Raw genomic sequence first — 23,345 nt, 5'->3', positions numbered from 1 at the left:
GCTCCTCCTCCAGCACCGGGCCCGCGGGTACCTTGGCCTCGGAGTGCAGAAGGCGCCCGGACTGGGAGAGCTGGGCCAACGGGCTGGGCACATCCCCGCGGCCCGGGGCGCGGAGTTCATCAGCCGGCTCAAAGGTCTGAGAATCCAAAGCCTCTGTGAACCGCGAGCGTCGGCCTGGGGACCTGGAGACCTGGGGCAGGGACAGGGGCTAGGCCTGGGCAAAAGGCGAAGCCAGGGACCGTAGAGGGGGCCGAGAGCCCTTCTTGCTTGCTTGGCTGCCGTCTTCCCAGGCTCTTAAACACGGGAAGTGGCCCTAGTGTCCTTGATGGATTCTGACAGCACTTGCAGCCTCTGGGCCTCCCCAGGGGCAGCCCCAGGGGGGGGTGCTGGGCAGGGTGGTGGCCCAGGGCTGGCATTACAGCTTCCTGCCTGGGTTGGCTCCTGGCTCCATAACTAGAGGCTCAGGAAATCCTACCAGGGCTGGGTCTGTAAGGACACTCCCTTGCCCAGCAGAGGGGGCCGTGGATGGGACACCTGTGGCCCCAGCTAGCAGGCAGCATCAGTCAGCTTGCCCTGCTACAGCCATTGCCAGGGGGTGGGTGTGCCCAGCTTGGCAGGTGAGCCCGTCCTTCTGGCTGGGGCTGTTCAGAAGGCAGCAGGCCCCTGGAGGAGGTGGGAAGCCTCGTCTTGCCTACCTGGACCACATTGCCAGGGGCCAGGCCGGCCGCCAGGAGGCCCCTCTGAAGACCCAGGGCCAATCCCCACCCAGACAACTACTTGAACAGTCTGTGGTGGCCTCACCCCCTTGTTTGCTGTCACTCCTGTTCCCAGAGTGCTGCCCTCCCCCAGAGTGGGGAGGAAGTACCTTGTGCAGTCAGTTTTGGGGACAGGAAGCAAGCACTGATGGGACTTAGCCTTGCTGGTGGAGGAGGGGGAGAGGCAGGAAACGGTGACATCGGTGACATCGCCTACCACCTGCCAGCCCCTGCCCGCCTGGTCTCCATCCAGCAAGGGCCTGTGAGGCACCCGAACGGCCTGCCTTCTGGGAGCTGCGCTGCTGAAGACTGTGGCGGTGAAGGGGGAACTCAGAGTCATGGCTTCCCAGGGTGGGGGGAAGTGAAACCAGGGGGTTGAAGGAGGGAGTTAGTCACTTCCTCTACACTCCCCCCGCACCCCTCCCCAGTCCCTAACTGGCTTCTCTCTGGACCTGTCATCCCCTCTCTTTTGCTTCTACAGGGTCTCCAACCCTCCTTCCTGTGATATGGCCCTGACTGTGGATGTGGCGGGGCCCGGGCCCTGGGGCTTCCGGATCACTGGGGGCAGGGATTTCCACACACCCATCATGGTGACCAAGGTAAGGGCTAGTTCCAGGAGCTAGGATCTACCCTGTCTACCGGCTCTCCACAGCCACCTTTTTTTTTTTTTTTCATTCTGGAGTCAGAAGGCCTGCTTCTGAGAGTGTTAGCCTGGGGAAGACTGGGGCCCCATTGCCGTGGGGCTGTGGTGACCATTTCGGGAACAGACTTCTGGGGATTGACAGGGAGCTGGGCCAAGTAGAGGTCTGCTCTTTTCTCCTTGGTCACCCACCCTGCACCTGCTGGCAGCCACCTGGGGAAGTTACTAGAACAGGAGCCCCAAGTCCTTGGCAGTGTCCTGACCCAGGTCCAGGCCAGGGAGCATTCACGGGGCAGCTACCTATGTGGTGTGTTTGCATGGGCAGGGCTCTCTATCCAGAAGTATTTCTAAGCACAGCCCCTCAAATTCTGTCATTTCTTTGGGAGGCTCTGTGAGAATGCCAGGGATGGGGTGAGGGGGTGGTTCCCCTCCAGCTTTGGGAGGGGATTAGCTGAATAACTGGGCAGACACTGCAGGGCAGGGAGAAAAAGGGGGACACCGGCCAGCCTGGTTCAAACCTGCTTCTGTATTTCTTGGGCAGGACAGAGACACATCCCCTCTCCTCCATCCCTGCGGGAATGTCCTCGCTGTCTGAGCAGGGGTATCTCAGACCACTTGTCCCTCATCCCCTACAGGTAACTGAGAGGGGCAAGGCTGAGGCTGCTGACCTCCGGCCCGGTGACATTATCCTGGCCATCAACGGGGAGAGTGCTGAGGGTATGCTTCACGCGGAGGCGCAAAGCAAGATCCGCCAGAGCCCCTCACCCCTGCGGCTGCGGCTAGACCGGTAGGCCCTCCCCTCTGCTAGGCCGGCAGGCATATCTTCACCCCTCTGCTGGCCTGCTGCATGGTGGCTGCCCTCTCAGCCCCAGCCTGGTCTTCCTGGGATCTTTTGGCTCATCTTTGAGAAGGTCCAGGCTCTGGAGCTGCCTCAGGGTGGGCTGAGGGGTGTCCCTGAGCCCAGCTGGGCACGCAGCCATGGGCAGGGCCGGCTGGCATCAAGTACCTGGATGCCCGGGTTTGACTGGTTCCCAAGTGTGCAGGGTAGAGGGTGTGGGCATGAAGTGGGTTGAAGAGGGGAAACAGGAGCCTTAGGCTGGGTCTCCCAGGCCCCTGCCTCCAAGAGGGGGTGGCCTTTGTTCAGATCCTGGGCGGGGTGGTTTGAGGAGTTTGGGGCTCACTCCCCAAAGAACCCCCTCTGTCAGTCCCCATGGCTTCTCTGAGCTGTGCAGATGAAGGCAGATTCCCAGGCTTGGGTTTTCAGCCACGAGGCCTGGGTTGGCGGGGTGGGGTGGGGTGGGGGAACAGGTGGCTCCCTGAGGTGGGGCATCAGAGTGAGTCATGGGACAGGAATGCTGGGAGATCCCCAGTCAGGAGAACCCTCTGGGCGGGCCTTTAACTTGAGTCAGTCACCCCCTGCTTCTCTGCCTTCCCCTCCCCTCCCAGGCTCTCTCTGGGCCCTGAGTCCACGCCCTGTCCTCACCTCCACTGTCCCACAGTGTCATAGACGCTGGCTCCCACGACGCTCTCATGACCCCGGCCCCTTCAGTGACTCCCTCATACCACTCAGGCTCGTGAGTGTTTGTAGGACCGCAGCCCAAGGAGGGAGGTGGAGAGTACCTCACGGCATCTGGGAAGGGAACCAAAGTCTACAAGGGAATGCAGAGTGGGGTGGCAGAGGGGCAGGGAGCTGCTGACACCATCACTTCCCAGAGGTTCCCCTTGTACACAGTGCCATCAGCGAGGGGGGCCTGACCAAGTCCCTCCAGGCCTTCACCTCCATGATGGGCAGGTCAAGACTCCCAGCATCTTCTTTCTTTTGTCTGGTCCACTCCTAAACCCTCCCAGTCTCCTCCACAGGAGCACCCAGAAGCTCTGTGGCAGGAAGCAGTGCTCTGGACTGGAGCCAAAGCCCCAGCTCCCTTCACTCTGGCCCCACGCCCCTGCCTGGGAAGGTCTAGGCTGGTGTGGTGTGTGGTGACTGCAGTTCTTGCAGACCTCTCTAGAAGTGGCCAGACATCCAGGAATGGTGTGGTGGGGTTGGGGCATGGCAGGCTCTTTCTTCACCCTAGGCCAGTCCCAGCCCTCCAATGGCCTCCTGTTCAAGACTCCAGCGGGAAGGGCCTTGGAGGGGGGTTCCCAGGGAGCTGAGGTGGGGCACCTCTTTTTGCTGGCTGCCTTGGTGATTGGTAGGGAGCTGGGCCTGGTTGTTACCCTGGCTGTCTAGACCCTGCAAGATGGCGGGGTCTGGGAGTTGGGGGGGTTGTGGGAGAGACAGACTCCACACTTTGTTTTATGGAGGAGAAGCCTTCAGAAGGGGCTAGGAATGACCCTCTCAAAGGTGTTCCAGCCTTTAGCAGCAAAGCTGGTGGGAGACAGGGAGACGGCCTCTGGCTGGCAGGGGAGAGTGGGCAGCTAGCCTGGCCATTGCTGGGTTTTAAGGAACTCACTTTCTCTCTCTGGGCTTCTGTGTCTCCATGGGTGAAAGATAAAGGATTATTTATATGAAATCAGCAATCTACCCCAGAATCCATCTACACACTGATGCTGACCAATGACAAAGTCTAGACGAAATGCTAAAAAAAGAAAAGAAAAAGAAAAAGGGGGGTGCCTGGCTGGCTCTGTTGGTGGGGCATAGAACTCTTCCTCTCTGGGTCTTGAGTTTGAGCCTGGTGTTAAGTGTAAAGACTACTTAAAAAGAGAGAGAGAGAGAGAGAGAGATGCCTGGGTGGCTCAGTCAGTTAAGTGTCTGGCTTTGGCTCAGGTCATGATATGGGGGTCCTGGGATTGAGCCCCGCGTGGAGTCCTGTGTCCGGGCTCCATGGTCATCAAGGAGTCTGCTTCTTCCTTTCCCTCTGTCCTTCTCCCTGCTCATGCTCTCTTTCCTTCTCTCAAGTAAATAAATGAAAAACCGTAAAAGAGAGAGACAGAAAGAGAAAGACAGGGAGTACTGTGAGGTTTTATTAAAACTGAATTGATGAAATTATGTCTATTTTTCATATTGATGCTAAACTGTCCATTCCTTTGAGACATGACAGTGGTTGTTAATAAGAGTCGTTTTGAACTTGGCAAAGTTGAAATTTGACAACCTGATGTCCACATGTTTTGAACATTTAGGAGTCTTGAGAATCTGTTGGGGGAACAGCTGCCATCTGCAGCCCAGTTAGGTGAGCGGGGCTCCTGGACTCCTGTGACCTGCTTCCCTCTGGCCTCTCCTCAGGTCGCGGGCTGCTTCCCCTGGGCAGACCAATGGGGATGGCTCTGTGGAAGTGCTGGCGACTCGCTTCCAGGTAGGAAGGTGCCTTCTGCTGGGAACTCCAGCACCCTGAGGTGAGGGGAACCCTGAGGGGCAGGGCCGGTTAGGGGATGGGTGCCTCCCTTCGCGGCCCTTCTCTCCACAGGGCTCCATGAGGACGCACACAGACAGCCAGTCCTCCCTGAGGTCTTCCTGCTCCAGCCCTGTGTCCTCCAGCCCCCAGCCAGGCAGCCCCTTCTCTACCCTGCCCCTCAGCAGCCCGCACGCCCTCCCTGGAGAGGTTATGGTCAGCCGCAGGTGAGCGCAGGGGTGGGCACGAAGGCCACAGGGTCGTGAACAGGCCTGTCAGTCTCAGCAGCTGGGGTTACGGGAGCCTGAGGGCACCCTCTGTATCCCTGAGGCAGACTGGGTGGGACGGGGGGCCCACACACCATCCATTTCCCGCATTTCAGTTTTCAGAGCCTGGCACACTCCCCGGGACCCACCGCTGCTGACCGCTTCTCCTACGGAGGCCGCCCCGGAAACCGCCAGGTGAGGATGCCTGGGGGGTGGGGAGGAGAGAGCATCTCATCCCAGCTGAGTGCCAGTGGCACCCTTGGGGCTGCAGATGGCGGGTCCCCCTTGGGCAGCCAGCGCCTCCATCGCCCAGCAACAAGCATGCCCCTCTCCTGAGCCGGGAGGAAACTGTGTCTGCTGGTGGGCTGCACTTGCTGGTTCCCAGCCCTGCCTGGCCGGTCCCAGGTGGCCTTCTACCTCCTGTCCTCCCACTCACGGCCAACCCCCTCCTGCTAGCGTCCTCCCTTCCTGAGTGTTTCTCTTGGGCCAGGGCTGAAATAGTTTTGCTGCTGTTGTTGGGATGGTTCCCTTTGGCTCTGGCTGCATCTCTTGAACACATTCCTTCCCATTCCAAGCCCCATGCCCGCCCCCAACTCCCATCACCCCATCCCCCTTCCTCCTCCTCTGACTCAGCCAGAGAACCACCAGTGGGACTGTGGTTCTGCCTCAAGTTGCACTTGGCTTACTTTCTGTCTGCCCTCCTCCCTGCCCTTCTACTCTGGACACCCCCCCACCCCCCAACCCACTGCCGGGTCCTAACTGCGAACTAGTGACAGCCCCCCCCCCCCAAACCCTGTCTTGGTGGTATTTCTCCTTTCTAAGGGCAAGGGTGAGGAAGTGAGGGAGCAAGGACGCCAACAGTCCTGGGCCACAGCTGTTGGGGGCAGAATTGGGTGGGGGGGCATATCTAGCCTTTGGGGTGAAGGGGATGAGACCCAGCTGCTGGAGTCCTCCCTCCCGGTGATTCCGCATTCCAGAAAGCAGAATCTTTGGAGATGGCCAGGGGAGGGCATTACAAACTGGGGGACTCTGGGGAAGGAAGGAGAGGGCTCCTGTGGGGTCTCGCCAGTGATTCCTTGGGAGCCCACTCAGTGGACTGCCAGGCCAGGGGGGCACAGAGATGCCTTCGATAAGATTCCCGACTTTAAAGCATTTAAAGTGTAGTTGGGGAGATAAGACAAGCATGTAAAGCAGTTTGGGAACAATTAAGAACTAAACAGTGTGGTCTTAATTATAAAAGCGGGAGGCATTCTGGGAGGGAAGAGAGGAGTGTGGGCTGGGTGGCCTGAGAAGGCTTTGTCAGGAATTTTGCTGGACGTCAGAGGTAGGACTGGATAGGGTTTAGATTAGAGGATGATAAGCCGGGGGATGGCAAAGCAGTGTATAAGCAGGACCTGGCGTGTCTGGGCCTGGGTGGGAGTGGGGAGGGCCTTCTCTGGGAGATCTTGGGGCTGACACCAGCTGGGACTGCACTTGGCCCAGGGCATGGCTGGAAAGGGTCCATCCATCCTGGCCTTCTTCTTTGTGGTTCCCAAACTTGGGCAAAGGGGAGATGCTGGGCAGACGCTGGAGGTACAGGGAGTAGCTCCCAAGCCTGCAGCAGCGCCTTGGAACCTGTTAGAAATGCACATTCTCAGGTCCCAGCCTGGACCTGCTGGGTTAGATGCAGGGGTGAAGGGGTGGAGCAGGGCGCCAATCTGTGTTTTAAGGAGTCCTCGGGGTCCTGGTGCGAAGATCTGAGGACCATCCATGTAGTGTAACCAGGAGCCCTGGGCTGGGGGGGGCAGGGAGACCTGAGGTAGTCCCATCTCTAACATCTAACCTTGGATCAGCCCGTCTTTCTCTCTCTGGACCTGACATTCGGTTCCTGTGCTCTGAGTTCCCTCCTTTGGCCTGAGGACCATGGTCATTCCTTCAACAAACTTATTTGATTTTTGTTTTAAAGGTTTTATTTATTTGTCAGAGAGAGAGAGAGAGAGGAGAGCCCAAGCAGGTAGAGCAGCAGGCAGAGGCAGAGGCAGAGGGAGAAGCAGGCTCCCCGCTGAGCAGGGAGCCTGATGTGGGACTTGATCCCAGAACCCTGGGATCACAACCTGAGCTGAAGGCAGATGCTTAACCGTCTGAGCCACCCAGGCGTCCCCCTTCAATAAGCTTTTGTTGAGCTGCTTTGTGTCAAGCACCCTTCTAGGCTCTGGGGATGCCTTGGTGGACCAAAAGAAATTCCTAGCCCAATGAAGCTTGCATTCTGGTCTATAAATGAGGCTGTGATCAGATGGTGTGGGAATCACAGGGTCCCACACCTCCCTCTTGGGAGCCACTGTGTACTTTTAGCACCTTAAAGGCTCTGAGAAGTTCCATGAGAAATACGTTTAATTTTAACAATTTCCTAAACTTAAATTTAACTACAGAATTTCTCTTGGCATCCCCTCTCCCCCCACATACCTGCCACTCACTTATTCACATCCCTGTGTTCACCAGAACACAGTTTGAGAGGTGCTGGCTACAGATGAGCTCTTGGGGGTGGGGAGGTGAGCAGCTTCTCTGGACTTGGGGATCCAAGCTTCCTTCTGGGAAGGCAGGTGTCCCTAGCTGACTAGGAGGGAGGGAGGAGAAAGGCAGAGCTGCTCCTAATCAGGAAGCTGGGCTCCTCTCCACCAGGGTGTCGTGGTCCGGCAGGAGGAAAGGGGTTAGAGGTGAGGTTCCCCCACCCCAGTCAGCTGTGGCCGTGGCCTTGCTGCTGGTTCCTGAGCTGGCTGGCTGGGGCTGTACTGAGCCCCAGGCTCAGGACCCCACCAGCCTTTATGGGGTCCTTCTGAAAACTGGAAGTTGCCACATCTGGGTAGGCACACGCCTTGGTGGGCAGATGTGAAGTAAAGACAGCACCCCTCCCTCTGGCTGGCACTTGGACTTGGCTTGCAAAGAGAGCCTGGGTGGGTTTTGGCTCGCCCTCCCAACTAGCCGCTGCCCCCATGCCAGGCACAGGCTGGCCTCAGATGGCACAATGGGACGGTTCTTAAGGCGCTGGTGCTGAGGAAACCATCTTACCGCTTGTCAGTGGACCACAAGGCACCAAGAGCAAGAGGAATGTAGGCTGGCGGAAGCAGGTTGCAGGAGTGAGGGTCTAGGGCTGTCTTCTCAAAACCCTCAAGTTTCTGTTTTTAGCTGAAAAATCCATGCCATTTTATCATTGGACCCTGTACTTTGTCCCTGACTTTGAATCTTAAGACCGAGGGAATTTGGCCTTCCAGGGAACTGTGCCCTCAGCCCGGTGCACTGTGGCCTGTCTGGTGGTCTCTGAGGGGTCCCTTCTGTGGGGGGCCCCTTCTGTGGGGGCTGGCAATGGAGATGAGGCTGGGTAGAGAGAGTGGGTGCAGAGGTGCAGGCCAGAAAGTGGAGCACCAGTGAGGTTAAAGGTGGGATTTCCACATGGACAGCAGGCGTAAAGAGCCCAAGGTGGACAGTGCACGCCTGGAGAGGGGTGCTGCTGCTGGGGTGTGGGTCCAGAATGGGCCTGGCCCCCGCAGACTTCCTGGGGCAGAACCAGACCTCCAGGACAGCCAGCAGACCTGGGCCCTCTCAGGAGAGGAAGCGTGTGCAGGAGAGGGGTCCCTCCTGCAACTCCAGCCCTGACTCTAAGAGGGGTCTTAGGCCCTTCGCTCCATCCCTGTGTTTCCTTCTCCTCACAGCAAAAGGATCTGCTTACTTCCTTTCTGCTGTTCTGCCCCGCGCCCAGTCTCCTTGCAGAAACATTTTACTTCCACAGTCAGGGGCTGACCACTCTCCCCTTCTGGGACTGAGCAGGAGGAGTCCCTAGTTCCCAGAGGGCAGGGTTGGGGCGATGGGCCCTTGTTGCCTTGTTGCCGGCCTGCTGGTCAGCGAGAGCTGGGAGCCCTCTGGTGTTGGGCCTGGGGAACAGCCAGACTTGGCTTGGCGGCCCAGACGGCTGTGTTGGCCAAAGGCTCCAGCCGCTAACTCCTCCCCTGGTGCCTCTCTGTCCCACAGGCCAGCCTCACCCGAGCTGGCGACTCAGCTGTGCTGGTGCTGCCGCCTTCCCCCGGTCCCCGTTCCTCCAGCCCCAGGCTCAGGTAGCAGCGGGCCCTGGAGGGTGGGGTGGAATCCTGGAGGGCCTGGGAAGCCAGGAGACGGAGAGGAGGGATGGGGGTGGTGGGGAGTGGTTGGGGGGGGTCCCGATGGTTTTAAGCCCAGTTGGCTGTCCTCTGAATACCCACCCCCAGAATCCTTTGCCCTAGGGCGCTCTTTCCCTGCCCCCATGCTGGTCCTCATACCCAGGAAGGGACCCTCACTCCTGGCTACCTCCTGCCCCTGCAGTGTGGACTCAGAAGGGGGAAGCCGCCTTCTGGAAGAGGACTCAGAAGTCTATAAGATGCTGCAGGAGAATCGTGAGGCGCGGCTCGCCCCCCGGCAGTCCAGCTCCTTTAGGCTCTTGCAGGAAGCCCTGGAGGCTGAGGAGAGAGGTGAGCCCCTGGGGGGGTTACATGTTGGAAGTAGGTTCTGACAGAATGTCCCCGGACCCTAATTGGGCCTGATATTGAATAGGTATGTCTTAAGTACTCAGCACAGGAGTAGGCACCAAGGGCAAGTCCCTGCACTAAAGGGGTTTTCAATCTGATAGGAGTTGCAGGGGTGCACCCAGAGGTGCTGGCTGGGATCAGGAAAATGTCAAGGGAATGACAAAGGTGGAGAATAGGGCCCATGGGGACTGGGTCTTCAGGGAGGGCTTCATGGAAGAAAATAACGTTGACTTGACCCTTGAAGAAAGATTAAGACTTTAACAAAGGGCCTTAAGATGGCGGCAGGGAGTTTGAGCCTCCAGAGAGGGCATGGGGCGGAGGGAGGAGGAGGGGCTGGTTGTTGGTGGTGGTGGCGGTGGTGAGCGCCAGGCCTGTGGTGGCTGGCAGCCGGAGGGCTTTGGTGTGGGAGAGAGAGTAGTAGGGGCCTGGTCTTAGAGGTTGAGTCCTGGCTGGGGGGGTCTCATGTGCCAGGTGGTTAGTGCCCTAACCCCCCCTAACCCTCATTATTTAATGAGGGCTCATTAAATAATGCCAGGCAGATGCTGGAGTGAGAAAGAAGAGAGATATGGGCTCTCGCCAGCCATTTTGTTGTTCCTTCCACAGACATTTACTGTGCCTGTCTGATGGGCCTGTGGGGTGCCAAGTGTGGTGGCCAAGAGTGGCCAGGCACCTGTCTGCCCTTGAAGAACGGTTTATAGGGGTGAGGTGGTGGTCGGGGTACAGTGGTACTGTGTGTGTATGTGTTGGGGGGCACTGCCTAGTGCAGGGGAGAGACGAGGGGGCCTGGCCTGGCAGAGGCCGCAGGGAGGCAGACGATGGAACAGTCCAGAGGTCCGGATCAACAGCCTCACTGGTACAATATCTGGTGCCTGGTTTCAGCTCAGACAGTTAGCTCCTGGGGTGCTCACTGGGGTCAAGGGGCAGCAAGCGAAGCTTGTCTATCAGGACCCCAAGGCCTTGGTGGGCCCGTGGGCAGGGCCCGGAGAGAGGTGGTTGGGGTGGGGGGTGGAGCGCAGATGGTCACTGCTGGAGCCTTGGAGTCCTTGGGCCAACGGGGACCATACCCACCCCGAACCCCCGGTGCTTCACCTCAGTGTTGTTCCAAGGCTCACAGGCAGCCGGGCCCATAGAAGCCCTTTGAAAGCTGTATAAAGGTATTGTGGTGCTGCTATTATCTATCATTACCATCTTTTAATTAATAGCATCATGCCTGGATCACGCCTGCTTGGTGGGATGTGTAGACACAGCTCAGACATTCCTTGGGCTGCCTCAGCTTGGGCTAACTCCGCCCCAGCCAAGAAGCGGCCACCATCACTCCCTTCATCCATCACCTACCCGCCACCCCCCCCCCCCCCCCCCCCCCCCGTGTTCCCTTAGCCTAAGCACACCTTTTAGGAGCCTCCTCAGAGCTGTGCTGGAGGAGCGTGCATGGGTAAATAGAGCCTGGCTGCCGCCACGGGGAAGAAGAGCTCTAATGTGTCTGTCTGCCCACCCCCAGGTGGCACACCTGCCTTCCTGCCCAGTCAGCTGAGCCCCCAGTCCTCCCTGCCCACCTCCAGGGCGCTGGCCACCCCACCCAAGCTCCACACGTGCGAGAAGTGCAGCACCAGCATCGTGTGAGTACTGGGGTGGGGGTGGGGGGCAGGCACTCCCTGGCTGGGCGGTAGGGGGCGGAGCAGGGCAGGAAACGCCCTCGGGAGGGCTCTGCAGAGAACAACCAGTCCGGGCCCGGCGGGGCTTTCCACGGTGCATCTGTGCAAGGGGGTAATGAGACTTGTTCTCAGGCTTCTTACAAAGCCTTGCTGCCTTCTTCCTGCTGCATCGCCTCCTTTCTGATTTCTTTCGCCCTCACCAGAGGAGGAGGAAATGTTATTGCTTCTGATTTCTCTCCAGTAATCTAAAAGCCTCTGGAGATCTACCTCCAGATGGGGTGCCTCCTCCTGGAAAATGTTGCTCTCCCCCCCACCCCCCACCCCCACTTCCCCACCTACTTTGGAAAGGGATGGATTTTCCAGAGGCAGGTTTGTTTTTCTCAGTGGGTGGCATTGTAATGCAGCGGTGTTCTCTGGCAAATTGCTGAAACCCCACTCACCCTCCCTTCCGCCCCCGCCATAAATGTCTTGCACGCGGTGTTAACGGCCAGATGACTCAGTTTAGGCAAACCCCTTAGCCTCTGTGGGCTTCGCTGTTCCACCTGCGGAATGGGATATGTAGACGCAAGGAAAGGGGTTCTCAAAGAGCAGCTGCAAAGGGATTGTCAGAGGGTTCCGCGCCCCAGAGCTTCCACTTTTCCAGCTTGTTCGCAGGAAGTGCGATGCTGTGGGTCCTCATTCCTGGGACCACATTTTGAGAACCACTGCTCCATTATCAACCCAGAAAATTCAGGATGCAATTTATCTGTGTTTGTTTAAAGGGGGAGCACCCCTCTTTTTTTAAACTAGAGGTCTTGAGGGTGGGGGGTTGTAGGGATATTGACTCGAGAGTCCTAAAGGAAGGCTCGGGGAGTCAGCGTCTGAAATTTGGGGATCTTTCCCGAGTCCTGTCTCGGAGCTAGGCTCCCTGCCAATGAGAAGGGCAGCGGTCCTGCCTGGGGTCCCACCTCCACCCAAGTCCCCAGGCTAATGGCTCTGCCCTCTCCATCGCCCCTTGCAGGAACCACGCTGTCCGCATCCAGGAGGGGCGCTACCCGCCACCCCAGCTGTTACACCTGCGCAGACTGCGGGCTGAACCTGAAGATGCGCGGGCACTTCTGGGTGGGGGACGAGCTGTACTGTGAGAAGCACGCCCGCCAGCGCTACTCCTCACCTACCACCCTCAGCTCCTAGACCTGAGCGCCTGGCTGTGCTCTCAGGCCGCCCTCAACTTTGTGGGCACCTCTGTGCCTGGGCCATACCAACAGCAGGTTGGCATGGAAGGGCGGTTGGTGGGTGGTGGGCGGGCCCCTTCCTCCATGCTAGGTGCGGCTAGGTCCTGGGGCCTATCCTGGGCTGTGCATGACAGCCTCACTGTCCCAGGCCTGTGCTAGAAACTCTCACTTCCCCCTGCAGGACAGGCTGTGCACCAACCGCTGAGGTGGGCACCGCACTGGATATCCTTGTGCAACAGGGGTTAAGCAGGTTGGGACACAGAGAGAAGTACGTAGAAAGAGATGGGTGGTCAGAGGCGAAAGGTATTCATTCTGTAAAGTTCTCAACATATGAACTCTATAAATATATATACATGGACAAAACAAAGTAGATCTCCCCTCTCCTTCCCTGCCCAGCCCCTGGGGATGAGCTTCTCTTGACCACTGGGTCGAAAGTCTTTATTTACATAATTTTTTTCCACTTTATCTGCACCCCCCAAACCTACCGAAGAAGCTTCTTTCTTCTTTCCTTCCTTCCTCCCTTTCTTTCTTTCAGATTTTATTTATTTATTTTAAAAGAGAGGGAAAGAACACAAGTCTGCAGAGTGGCAGGTAGATGAAGAGGGAGAAGCAGGCTTCTAGCTGAGCCAGGAGCCTGATTTGGGGGGGTGGTGCTTGATCCCAGGACCCTGGAATCATGCCCTGAGCCAAAGACCCACACTTAACCAACTGAGCCACTCAGGCGCCCTGAGGCCTATTTCTTTTAGTGGAAGTTTGTGCTCTTTCTAGATACCCTCCACTCTTTTTTTTTTTTTTTTTTTTTAAAGATTTTATTTATTTATTTGACAGAAATCACAAGTAGGTCGAGAGGCAGGCAGAGAGAGAAAGCGGAGGAAGCAGGCTCACTGCCAAGCAGAGAGCCCAATGTGGGGCTTAATCCCAGGACCTCGAGATCATGACCTGAGCCAAAGGCAGAGGCTTAACCCACTGAGCCACCCACGTGCCCCCCTTTTTAAAAAATTTTTATTTTTAATCTCTCCATTTGATGTGGGGCTTGAACTTACAACCTCGAGATTAAGTGTTGCATACTCCATTTACTGAGGCAACCAGGCACCTCTCCTGGACCCTTTTATTTATTTATTTTAAATATTGTATTTATTTGAGAGAGGTAAAGCATAAGCACAGGGGGATGTAGATGGGGTATGGGCAGAAGCAGAGAGAGAAGCAGGCTCCCCACTGAGCAGGGAGCCAGATGTGAGACTCAATGTGGGGTTCCATGCGGGGCTCCATCCCAGGACCCCGGGATCATCACCTGAGCCAAAGGCAGGCACTTAAGCGACTGAGCCCCCCCGGCGCCCAACCTCCCGGACACTTTTATAAAGATGGCAGTTTAACTGGGATAACCCCTGGTACTTTAGAGGCCGGAGCTTCTCACTGGGAGCCTGGAGAGGAGCAGGGATGTAGGAGGCAGGCTCTGACGTCTATTCTGTCCAGGCCTCGGCTCAGGGACCCAGTCTCATGTTCCCTGGCCCTGGCTGGCCTGCCACTCTGTGCTCCTTGCTCTACTTGGGACCAGTGCTGCCAGCTCAGCTGACTTACCCGGATGAGCTGGAGAGGGGGCAATATCTCAAGTACGTCCTGCACTTGACCAAGGCTGTCTGCACCCATCTGAGAAAGAGATTCACCAGAAAGAACCCTGGACAGGCTGCAGGTTAGCCTTGCCTGGGAGGGACACGCCAGTGGAGCCCCCACCCTGAGGGACCTCCACCCACCAAGGACCTCACCTCCAAGTCAGGGTTTTCTGTGTGTCCCTTCCACGGGAGACCCTGCTGGCTTCACTTCTAGTTGATTTGAAAACCCCAACCGAAATCAAAAAAGGATGGGTAACCAGTGCGAGGCATGTCTGCCCTCAGGTATGTTTGACTTGAGGCCAGGACAGAGGTTCCCTACAAGATTTAGGGCTGGATTCACCCACCAACCCCCAGCCCTCATCCTGGAGGACATTTCAGAAAGGTGCATGGGTGCTGCGGGTGCTCCAGACCCACCCTGTCCCCCAGTTAGCCTGAGGAATGGGCCACAGTCTCAACTTTATTTTCACAGAAAAGATCAAAGCTGGGCTTCAGAGAAGGTGCTATCTGGCTCTTTTTGGAGCGAATCTTGGTGGAGAATGTTTGTGTGGGCTCCTCGGGCATCTGTTGATACAATTTACCCCTTGAAATAATCGTCTCATCTTTTGCCTGGATGGCTGCCTTTATTTTCATAGAAAAGATCAAGGCTTTCTGTGGCTTAGGAGGAGGACCCCAGGCCAGAACACCTGGTCAGCAATGGGATGGCCTCCTTGGCGCCACCTGCTGTCGGGTGTAGCCCACGACAGGGGAGAATGCTGGCAAAGGGGCATCCAGAAAAAGGTAGCACTTTTTCATGCTCTCCTGAAGGTGGTAGTCAAGTGGGAGCCGCTGAGCTGGCAAAAATGAAATCATAGTACATGGCAATGAGTGCTAAGAGCTAATGTGGGACACACAGGCGTGGCCTGTGAGCACGGAGCAGAGGGCATCTGTGTGTAAGGATGAACAGAACCTGAACAGGTGCAGTGGACAAATGCTGAAGGATGGGGGTGAGTGCAGGTGGATGCTCGGTTTAGGGCAGTAGCCGAAGGAGGTACCAAGAGAAGACTGGAAGGGGAGATGGGACCCTTGAATGCCAGAAGAAATGGTTTGGACTTCATCTTGAGACCCTGGGATCATTTTGAAAATTTTAAGCAGGGAAGTGGTGGATTGGAAAAAGTGGGTGGGAATATTAACATGGTCAGATCCCCACCTGTAACAAAGTGTCGTGGGCCAGCAGTGTTCCAAGAAGTAGAGGAAAACAGATGGGGAGTGGAGACCCTTGTGAAAGGGGTATGTTGGTGAGTTGTTGAATGCCTCCAAAGGCTGGATGGGTCCACGCTGAAACCCACCTGTTTAACTGGGGCAAGCAGCTCTCCTTCTGGCGGCCCAGGGCCGGGGCAGGGGGTAGCTTCAGAGTGCTCAGCAGCTACACAGCCAGCCTCAGCTTAGGAGCACACTTCTTCTTTGGTCAGAGGAGAGGGTTGGGGGCAGTCTTTGATCTTTTTCCTCCCTGCCCTCAAACCCACCCCAAGCCAGCTGTGAGTGCCCACCCCCTGCAACCCAGACACATTTGGGAGAGGACACTACCTAATTATAAGACCTCAGTTTGTCCAGTGCTATGCCCTTTTTACTTTTTTCTGCATTTGGGGGAATAACTTCAGAAATGAGAGATTCGAGTTAGACGTTCCCCAAGAGAGCATCTAATATAGTCCCCTTCAGTTAGAAATGGGAAGGGGACATTCCCAAAGTTTCACTAGGGAATTCTTTTTTTTTTTTCTTTCTTTCTTTTTAAATTTTCTTTCTTTCTTTCTTTCTTTTTTTTTTTTTTAAGATTTTATTTATTTATTTATTTATTTGAGAGACAGAGATCACAAGTAGGCAGAGAGGCAGGCAGAGAGAGAGGAGGAAGCAGGCTTCCTGCAAAGCAGAGAGCCCAAAGTGGGGCTCCATCCCAGGACCCTGGGATCATGACCCGAGCTGAAGGCAGAGGCTTTAACCCACTGAGCCACCCAGGTGCCTCACTAGGGAATTCTAACACACAAACGTGTTCAGTGCTTTACTCCTCACAATTCCGAGGTGGGTATTGTTGTCCTCCTTATTCTATAAATGAAGAACCCCTGGACAGTGGACAGGGAGGATGAGTAGCGGGTCCAAGGACTCTGAGCTGGTAAGGGGAGGGGATTGGGATTGGACCCTGGAGTCTGAATCCCACATTTCTGGTTTGGGGTGGGGAGATTTTGCCCCTCCATCACCAGAGGTTGCCTTCCAGGGCACAAGAGAGGTCACCATGGCTCCCAGCCATCTCTACTCTGGCCGGAGATGCCCACAGTCTCTTGGCTTGGCCCTTCCTCCCATGGGGCCTAGCTCAGTGCTGAGCTGGCAGGAAATGTGCTTCCTGAAACTGGGACTTCCCCATGGAGGATGAGGGGCCACTGGGCATCCCTGGCCTCAGCTCGAAGAAGGATGCTGCTCAGCCACCGTGTGTCTCAGGAACTCAGGGAAGCTGCTCACCTGTCAGGCGGTCAGGAAAGGGGCGGCAGTGCTGCCCTGCTATTCCTTCAAGCATCAAAGGGAAAGGGGTTTCCTCGGATAGGAAGCAGGGTTGGAGGTGGTCATGCAGGGGGTCCAGAGCCCTTGGGGTGGAGAAAGGCCTGACCTAGTTCTGGTCACAGGGCTACTCCAGTCAGGGCTTCAGAAGGCAGAGGGGTGGTAAGTGTGTGGCCCCCTATGATGGATTCCCATCACCACGAGGGCTCAGGTGTATTTGCATGGTGGGGGGGGGGGGGAGACATAGGTGCATGGCCTGGAAGGGCGTGTGCTTGCATGTGTGTTGGTGGGGGTGTGGGTTCTTTTGAGCCCACACAAAGCCTTGTGCTGAGACACTGCATTCCTGCTGGCTGGGCTTCCTGTTCCAGAAGCATTCTTGCCCCAGAGTCGCCAGGGAGACTGCTTGGAATCTGGCCCCACATTCTCCAGATTCAGGGTGAGATCTGGCAGAGGTTCCCTCCCTTTACCTCCCTAGCCTCTCACTACAGAGGAAGGAAGTCACCTGATAGACCAGCCCTCCAACCCTCCTACCTAGGGAGCCTTGGGGTTTGGTGCCACACATCCTGTTGGGCGAGCATAAAGCAGTTCCTGCCAGGCCCTGCATTCTGTTTCCCTGTCTGTATCTGGGGAAGAGGAATGGAGTGGGGTTACTGTCTAGGGAATAGGGTTAGGTGGGGAAAACGCAGAGGACTTGTGCCTAGCAGGGAAGGGCTTGGCCTGAAAATCAAGGTGTTATGAGATGGCAGGCAATTCAGGCACTAGGCTCTCATTCTTTTTCCAGACTTGGCTACTGGCCTCAGTTTCCCTATCTTATACAGTTAGAATCTTATAGTTTCCAACTTGCCGATAAGGCTCCAGTGTAAGGTGTTTGGGGAAGGGTACGAAGGAGCAAGGAGCAGAAGACGGTGGCAGACTTTCTTCCCCTCCTAGTTAACGGCCACTTCCTTCCAAGGGCTCTGGCTCCAGCCCCCCCCCCCCCCCCCCAGGCTCAGGTGCAAGTTTGCACGTCCACCAGCTCCCTTATCTGCCTCCAAGGGATTTGGGTCCTGCTGGGATTTTTCCAGCCCTGTCCCCTTACTCAAGAGGATGAGGTTTCCTTACAGGCCAGCAGGCCCCCTGCTCACGGGGCTGTGTCACCTTGGGCAGCTGCCTGGGCTCCCAGCTTCCTTTCAGGCTGGGAGCCTTTGAGGGTGAGGAGTGGTAGAACCCCAGGACCAAACGAGGGTTCGGGTGGGGACAGGGAAGTATTTACACTTCCACCGCCTCCAGGCTGCTTCCTTGTCCCTTTGGCTCACTTCCCCAGATGCTGAAGACCCCCTCCCCAGGCCCCAGATTTAGGGTGCTCGGGGTGAAGGAGAGGTATGGGATGAGGAGGCCATTCAGATCTAGCTTAGGACTTAAGGCGCTCTACAGTTGTCGGAAAGGATTTCCATGTGGACAGGGATCATTTCCCCCTTCTGTCGCGTCAGGTTTCTGAGTGGCTGAGTGACATGCCCCAGGCACACAGCTGGGAGCGCAGGGACAACCTTGTCCCGGTCAGCGCTCTTCCCGCAGCCAGCACGTGGGGCTCCATTTCCTTCCGCGCTACCGTCCAGTCCCCGCCGACCCTCCATCCTCAGCCCCGGCTGCATTTCGGCGGCAGGAAGACAGACCAGCATGTGAACCGGGAGTGAGGGGGTGTCGGGTAACCCCGCACCTCCAGCCAGACAGCGTCCTCAGGCGGAGGTCTCCGCTCCTCGGCCCGGTGTGGGAGCGCGGGGCTGCCCGGAGCCCGAAGGACAGAGGATCCAGGCCTTCTCCCGGCTCCCCCGAGCGCCCCGCGCGGCCCGGCTCCCAGCCTCCGCCCTCCGCGGCCCCTCCGGGCGCGCCCACCCCACCCCCAGCCGTCCGCACACCTGCGCGCCCCTCCCCCCCGCCCCCCGCAGGGTGGGTCCGGGGGCCGCGCCCAGCCGGGGCCGGACGCGCGTGCGAAACCTCCCGCCAGACAGCGGAGGGGGAACTCTGGCCGGGATCGCGGGCTGGCTGCTGGCGGCCGGGCGCCGCGTTGGGGCCGGGAGCGGGGCCATGCTGGGCCGGCGGCGCGTCTTCGCCGTGGAGCCGCTCGGCGGCCGGGGTGAGTCGCCCGCCCCCCAGACCGGCTGGGGCCTCCTCTCCTGGAGCCGACTCCCGCGCCCGGACCCCGCTCTGCGCTCCCCGTCCCAGCCCGTACACCCCGCCCGGGGCGCCCGACCTCGCCGCTTCCCTTCGGACGGGCTGAGCGATGGCGCTGTGCGCTTTGGAGACCTTCTGGGTTCGGGCGCTAAACCAGCCACCACCTTCCATCCCACTCCCAACGGCTCCACTTCCCTCTAATTCTCAGCCCTTGCCCCGCCAGCTGGTCCAAAAGCCCCCTACGGGGCCGCGGAGAAGGAAAAGCCCTCTCCTTCCCGAAGGAGACTTCCTGGCTGGCTTCCCTGGGCCGGGGTGGAAGGGCCCGGAGTGGCCCCCAGCTCTCCCGCGCGGCCGGCGGTGAGACCGAGGCGGCCCTCCATCCTCTCCCGCGCTAGTTTGTACATCGGTATTACAGTTGGGGACCCAGCGCGTGGGTAGGGCCTGTCGCAGAGGGGACAGCCCTCGGGCGCTTGCGCTGCTTCTCCTACACCCCCTGCCCCCAGTTCCTGTTTAAGTCCCACCCCACCCCCACCCCGACTCCCCACCAAATCTTCACTATTTCTCATTTAAGAGAGAAGAAGCCGGCAGTGGTTATAGCTATTGTTATTTTTTATTGCCCTTCCCCAGGAGCTTCTGGAGAGGCTTCATCCTGCATCCTGATGCTAGTTTGGGACCCCAAGCTTCCTTCTTTGTGCCCTTCTCCGTGTCCCTGAGGCCGGAGGGTGGGGGTGGGGGTCGCAGCCCTACTGCCCCCCCCGGGGGGGGGGAGTAGTTGAAGAGACTGAGGCTCCCCATTCACGACTTGGAAGTCATAAGCTTACCCTAGGCTCCAGGGCACAAAAAGAAAGCAGCTATCCCCTCAAAGGAGGATCGGCCATACAAGGAGCTGATGAACACATCCCACACGGCTTTGCCTGCCATACAGCCCAAATCCGGGGGGTCTGTGATCACCAACAAAGACTTTGAAGGGAACCCGTGTTAACTTCTTCCAACCAGGGATGGGGAGAGATCTGGGCGGGGCTGTGGCTGTCCAGTCCGGTCCCCTCCCTTCACCTCTGGCCCAGGACACTCCTCCCCGGGGAATGCTGCCAGTTGCCAGGAATGCTGGGGGCGTTAGGGGCAGCCTGCCCAGCCTGATAAAGACTCTCCTTGCAGATGGGGTTGGTGAGGACTTGGCACACGGTTGTGTAGTACCTGGAGTCAGCAGCACCTACCGACGGATCCCAGACGCGGCTCAAGATTGGTCACTGGACTCCTGGAAGAGAGATGGCCAGCTGAGAGGTCCCAGGAGGCAGCAACCACTTCTCAAACTGGCTTCCAGGGACTCAGGAGTGGAGATGGTGGTTGGGGACGGGCCCCTGACGACCTCACCGGGCCTTTCTCAGGTCTGTCTGGACTTTGAGCCTACAGGGAGCCCTGAGCCCCTGGCCCTTGCTCCCGTGGAGCCTCCTGCCCATCTTGGCCGGCTTCTGGCCAACCGTAAGCTGGAGCAGGTGCTGGAGCGCTCCCGCCGGCTCCCCACTTCCCCCGCCAGCATGTCACGACACTGCAGCTCACTGAATTCCCCCTGCGAGCCGGAAAGTCAAGTGCCCCCTTTTGGAGCTGGGGAACAGGAGGCCACAGAGGCGGAAACTGACCTAGAGGCAGGCCTGGAGGAAGCAGAGGTGGTGAGTGCCAGGTCTCCTGGTGGGTAAGAGTGGGACAGAAATGGCCTTCTCACATGGAGGGGGCTGCTGCTGGCTGGTGGGGCCTCACTGACTTGTTCTCCTTGGAGCTCTCTTGGGGTGGGGCATTCGTTGCTTCTCGTTGAAGGCTTGTTCTCTCCTCGGCCCACTCCCAGCTGGGTGGAGGTGGGCAGAATGGGGGCTGGCCTGGCGGCATGCCTGGGTGTGTGTTGGGAGGCCAGCTGGGGGCGTGTGCCTCCTTTCCCCAGCCCCTCTGCTCCCACCTGCTGGTCTGCCTAGCATGGGGCTCTGGTTGAGTTCAGAAGTCTCCCTACCTCACTCTGTCCCACAGGCGGGAGCCCTGGGGCCTGAAGCCTGGGCCTGTCTCCCAGGACAAGGGCTCCGATACCTGGAACACCTGTGCCTCGTGCTGGAGCAGATGGCAAGGCTCCAGCAGTTCTACTTGCAGCTGCAGACCCAGAGGCCCCTACCGGTGAGTGAGCCTCAGGGCCGGCAGGCCAGCAGGGGGCAGGTGAGTGGGGGCTGTGGAGGAGAGCCGGCTCCACTCGGGAGCCCTGGAAGCAGCGGGGTCTTGAGTGCCTGTCTGTTCTGTGCACAGGATCCTGAAGTGGAGGAAGAGGAGATAGAGGGGGCAGGGGGGGAGCCAACCCTGGCCCCTTCACCGCCACCCTCTTGTGACACAGGCCCTGAGGTGCATGAACTGCTCAGCCAGAGGCAGGAGGCAGGTGAGAGGCAATCGCGTTTCCCCTGTGTCTTGCCTGCCCAGGCCCCGTTCCCACCCGGGAGACCCCGCCCCACCGCGGGAGACCCCGCCCCCACCCTGGGAGACCTCGTGATCCCGGGGGCTTGATGTGTGGCTTACTGCTTCTGGCCCTGGATAAGCTGATTCTCTTTCTGAAGGGGCAGAAACAGCTGCACCCCTAAAGGCTGGGCTGCCCAATGCCAACCCTCCCAGGCTCTTAGAGGCCGCCGCTGAACCAGCTCAGATCTTTGCCCCCTCCCAGGGACACAAGGTAGGTGATGGGTGTGTGTGGAGGCATGGGATAGGATGGAGAGGGGGTGAGGGGGTGGGGGTTGGGGAGGTGGGGGGTGTGGGCTGGTTGGATTGTGTACACAGCGTGAAGGCCAGGAACGCTGGGAAAGGGACAGAATACCTGACTGGAGCAGGTGACTTGTCCTGGCTGTACTGCCTGCTGTCTATGGGAGCTTGGTCAGAGGTTAGTCGTGGGGAGGAGCTCTGATCCCCTCGCCCTCCGCTCAGCGGGATCTCTCCCACTGGAACAAGGTCAAGGTCCTGCTCAACCGGATCCGTTGGAGGAGCCCGAAACACCCTGAGTCCCCTGCCCTTCCTGATGGCCCTGCCCCTAGGTGAGTCCTGGCCAGCCGGGCAGGGGGTAGGGGTGTGGGGAGGAGCCTGATGAACCAGGATGCTGAGATTGTAATGCCAGTCGTATTTTATGGGTCGCTTTGAAATCTCAGAGACCGAGATAGTCTCAGAGAGGGTGCTGGGAGAAACGGAAGGTAGTTTAAGCATCCCTTTTACAGAGGAGGAGGCTGGGGACTGGGCCGGGGAAGGAAGTCGCTTTCCCGAGGCTACCTGTGTGGTAAGTCCATGGCAGAGCCAGGACCAGAGCCTGGGAGACCCCCTCATGACGGTTCAGCAAGCCCTCGGCTCTCACAGCTGAACCTTAGGCCACCTGTCGGATTTGCTGGGAGAGCAAGGTTAGGACACAGAGGATTCCGCAGTAGATGATGGGGGAGAATGTGGGGGTAGGAAGCACTGTGTCACATTGTTCCTAGCTTCCCACAGCAGATTCCATCAACTCTGAGGCCATTGCTGCCTTTGTTTCCTCCTCCTAGCCTAAAGCTACCTTTTCTTTTCCACAGGACTGAGTCAAGAGGCGTCCCTGAAAGACCTCCATGCCAGCCCCTCCGAAAGACCTTTATGCCATCATTTGTGGTTAAGAAGCAACGAGCAAAAAACCTTTCTGTATGCTGAGACCTCCTGGTGCAGGGATGTGACCCTGGGTTGGGGGGTGCGCAGTGAAGTCTTCTTCCTTGCCCTTTGCCCTGTTGCTGCTTCTGGGCACTGCCAGGAAGTGATGCTCACCCTTCTCTCTGAGGAGAGGGCTGGATCTTTCTCCTCTGGGCAGCCTGGCAGAGGAGCCCTAGCTCCCTGAGAGGCCCCAAGGTGCAGCAGTCCCCAGGCTCCTTGCTGGTAGCCAGAAATCCCTGGGCCTAGTCAATGTGAACTAACTTATTTATCAGGAGTCCATGGAGTGTGTTTAGCATGGTGATCTACTGGGGCCTAGTGTGTCACAGATGCATATTTGTGCAAAATGATCCATGTATCTCCGTGAGTCGGTCACTGTTGTGAACTGGCTGGATCCAACCATCTCTTCTGAATCATACACCCAGAGGGTTGGTTGATCTTCTGGGTGAGGTAACTGTAGAAGGATGGAAGCGACCTCCATTCCTCAGTGTGCAGTTACTGATTTGGAGTCCTACTTTCTTTCTCGCACCTTCGTGGGTAGCCCCAGGACAGGGTGGCGCGGGGAGGGGGTACGGATGAACTACTATTTTGGGAGCCTCTGCATGGAGTCTTGCTTGTGAAGCAGAGCCCCCAAAGACAACCTGGAATGGAAGGGTCAGGGACAACACGGAGAATAGCAGAGTAAGCTTCAAGGTCTGTCTGCAGCCGCTTTGGTCCCTAATAACCTTTACACATCAGAGCTGAAACCAGACACTCATACTAGCTTTTAGACCTTGATAAAAATCCCTTAACTTTTCTGAGCCATAGCTTCCTACTTAAAAGTGTCCCGGATGGTTTAATGATACCTGCCCTACCTACCTCACAGTCTTATTATGAAGATAAAATGAGATCAAACTCTCAAAGTGCATTGTGACTGTTATATGAACAGGAGGGGGAGGGCATGGGGTTGGAAGGAGGCCAAACTGGAGGGATGATGGGAAGGCCAGAGGATAAAGCAG

General features: G+C 57.8%; 2 protein-coding genes across 3 annotated transcripts; both read left to right on the top strand.

Annotated features, from left to right (window-relative positions):
- Positions 1-12,752, top strand: PDLIM2 (PDZ and LIM domain 2). The gene is given in 11 exon segments (XM_059178382.1): positions 1-134; positions 1,237-1,354; positions 2,031-2,182; positions 4,616-4,685; positions 4,797-4,948; positions 5,104-5,182; positions 8,990-9,072; positions 9,317-9,462; positions 11,018-11,135; positions 12,172-12,205; positions 12,207-12,752. Coding segments are annotated over 10 exon segments (1,065 nt in total). The 5' UTR covers positions 1-134; positions 1,237-1,261; the 3' UTR covers positions 12,345-12,752.
- A 5,237-nt stretch (positions 12,753-17,989) lies between these two features.
- C1H8orf58 (chromosome 1 C8orf58 homolog) lies at positions 17,990-23,249 on the top strand. Of its 2 annotated transcripts, none has more exons than XM_059178361.1 (7): positions 17,990-18,631; positions 19,825-20,336; positions 20,686-20,826; positions 20,953-21,079; positions 21,255-21,367; positions 21,616-21,722; positions 22,242-23,249. In XM_059178361.1, the coding sequence occupies exons 1-7, from the start codon at positions 18,583-18,585 to the stop codon at positions 22,351-22,353; spliced, it is 1,161 nt and encodes a 386-aa protein (XP_059034344.1). In that variant the 5' UTR covers positions 17,990-18,582; the 3' UTR covers positions 22,354-23,249. The 2 variants fall into 2 exon arrangements, with proteins under 2 accessions (XP_059034344.1, XP_059034351.1); XM_059178368.1 differs by having other exon boundaries at positions 17,991-18,631; positions 21,640-21,722.
- Positions 23,250-23,345: the final 96 nt, after the last annotated feature.

This window comes from Mustela lutreola, chromosome 1 (genome assembly GCF_030435805.1).
Source record: "Mustela lutreola isolate mMusLut2 chromosome 1, mMusLut2.pri, whole genome shotgun sequence".
Taxonomy (NCBI): Eukaryota; Metazoa; Chordata; class Mammalia; order Carnivora; family Mustelidae; genus Mustela; species Mustela lutreola.
This window is presented reverse-complemented; position numbering and strand designations above follow the sequence as displayed.

Excerpts from the sequence above, each read along its gene's own strand:
- C1H8orf58 (XM_059178361.1), top strand. The coding sequence starts at position 18,583 with ATGCTGGGCCGGCGGCGCGTCTTCGCCGTGGAGCCGCTCGGCGGCCGG. Across the intron at positions 18,632-19,824 it reads GGAGCCGCTCGGCGGCCGGG|ATGGGGTTGGTGAGGACTTG; the intron begins GTGAGTCGCCCG and ends CTCTCCTTGCAG. Across the intron at positions 21,368-21,615 it reads CCCCCTCCCAGGGACACAAG|CGGGATCTCTCCCACTGGAA; the intron begins GTAGGTGATGGG and ends CCCTCCGCTCAG.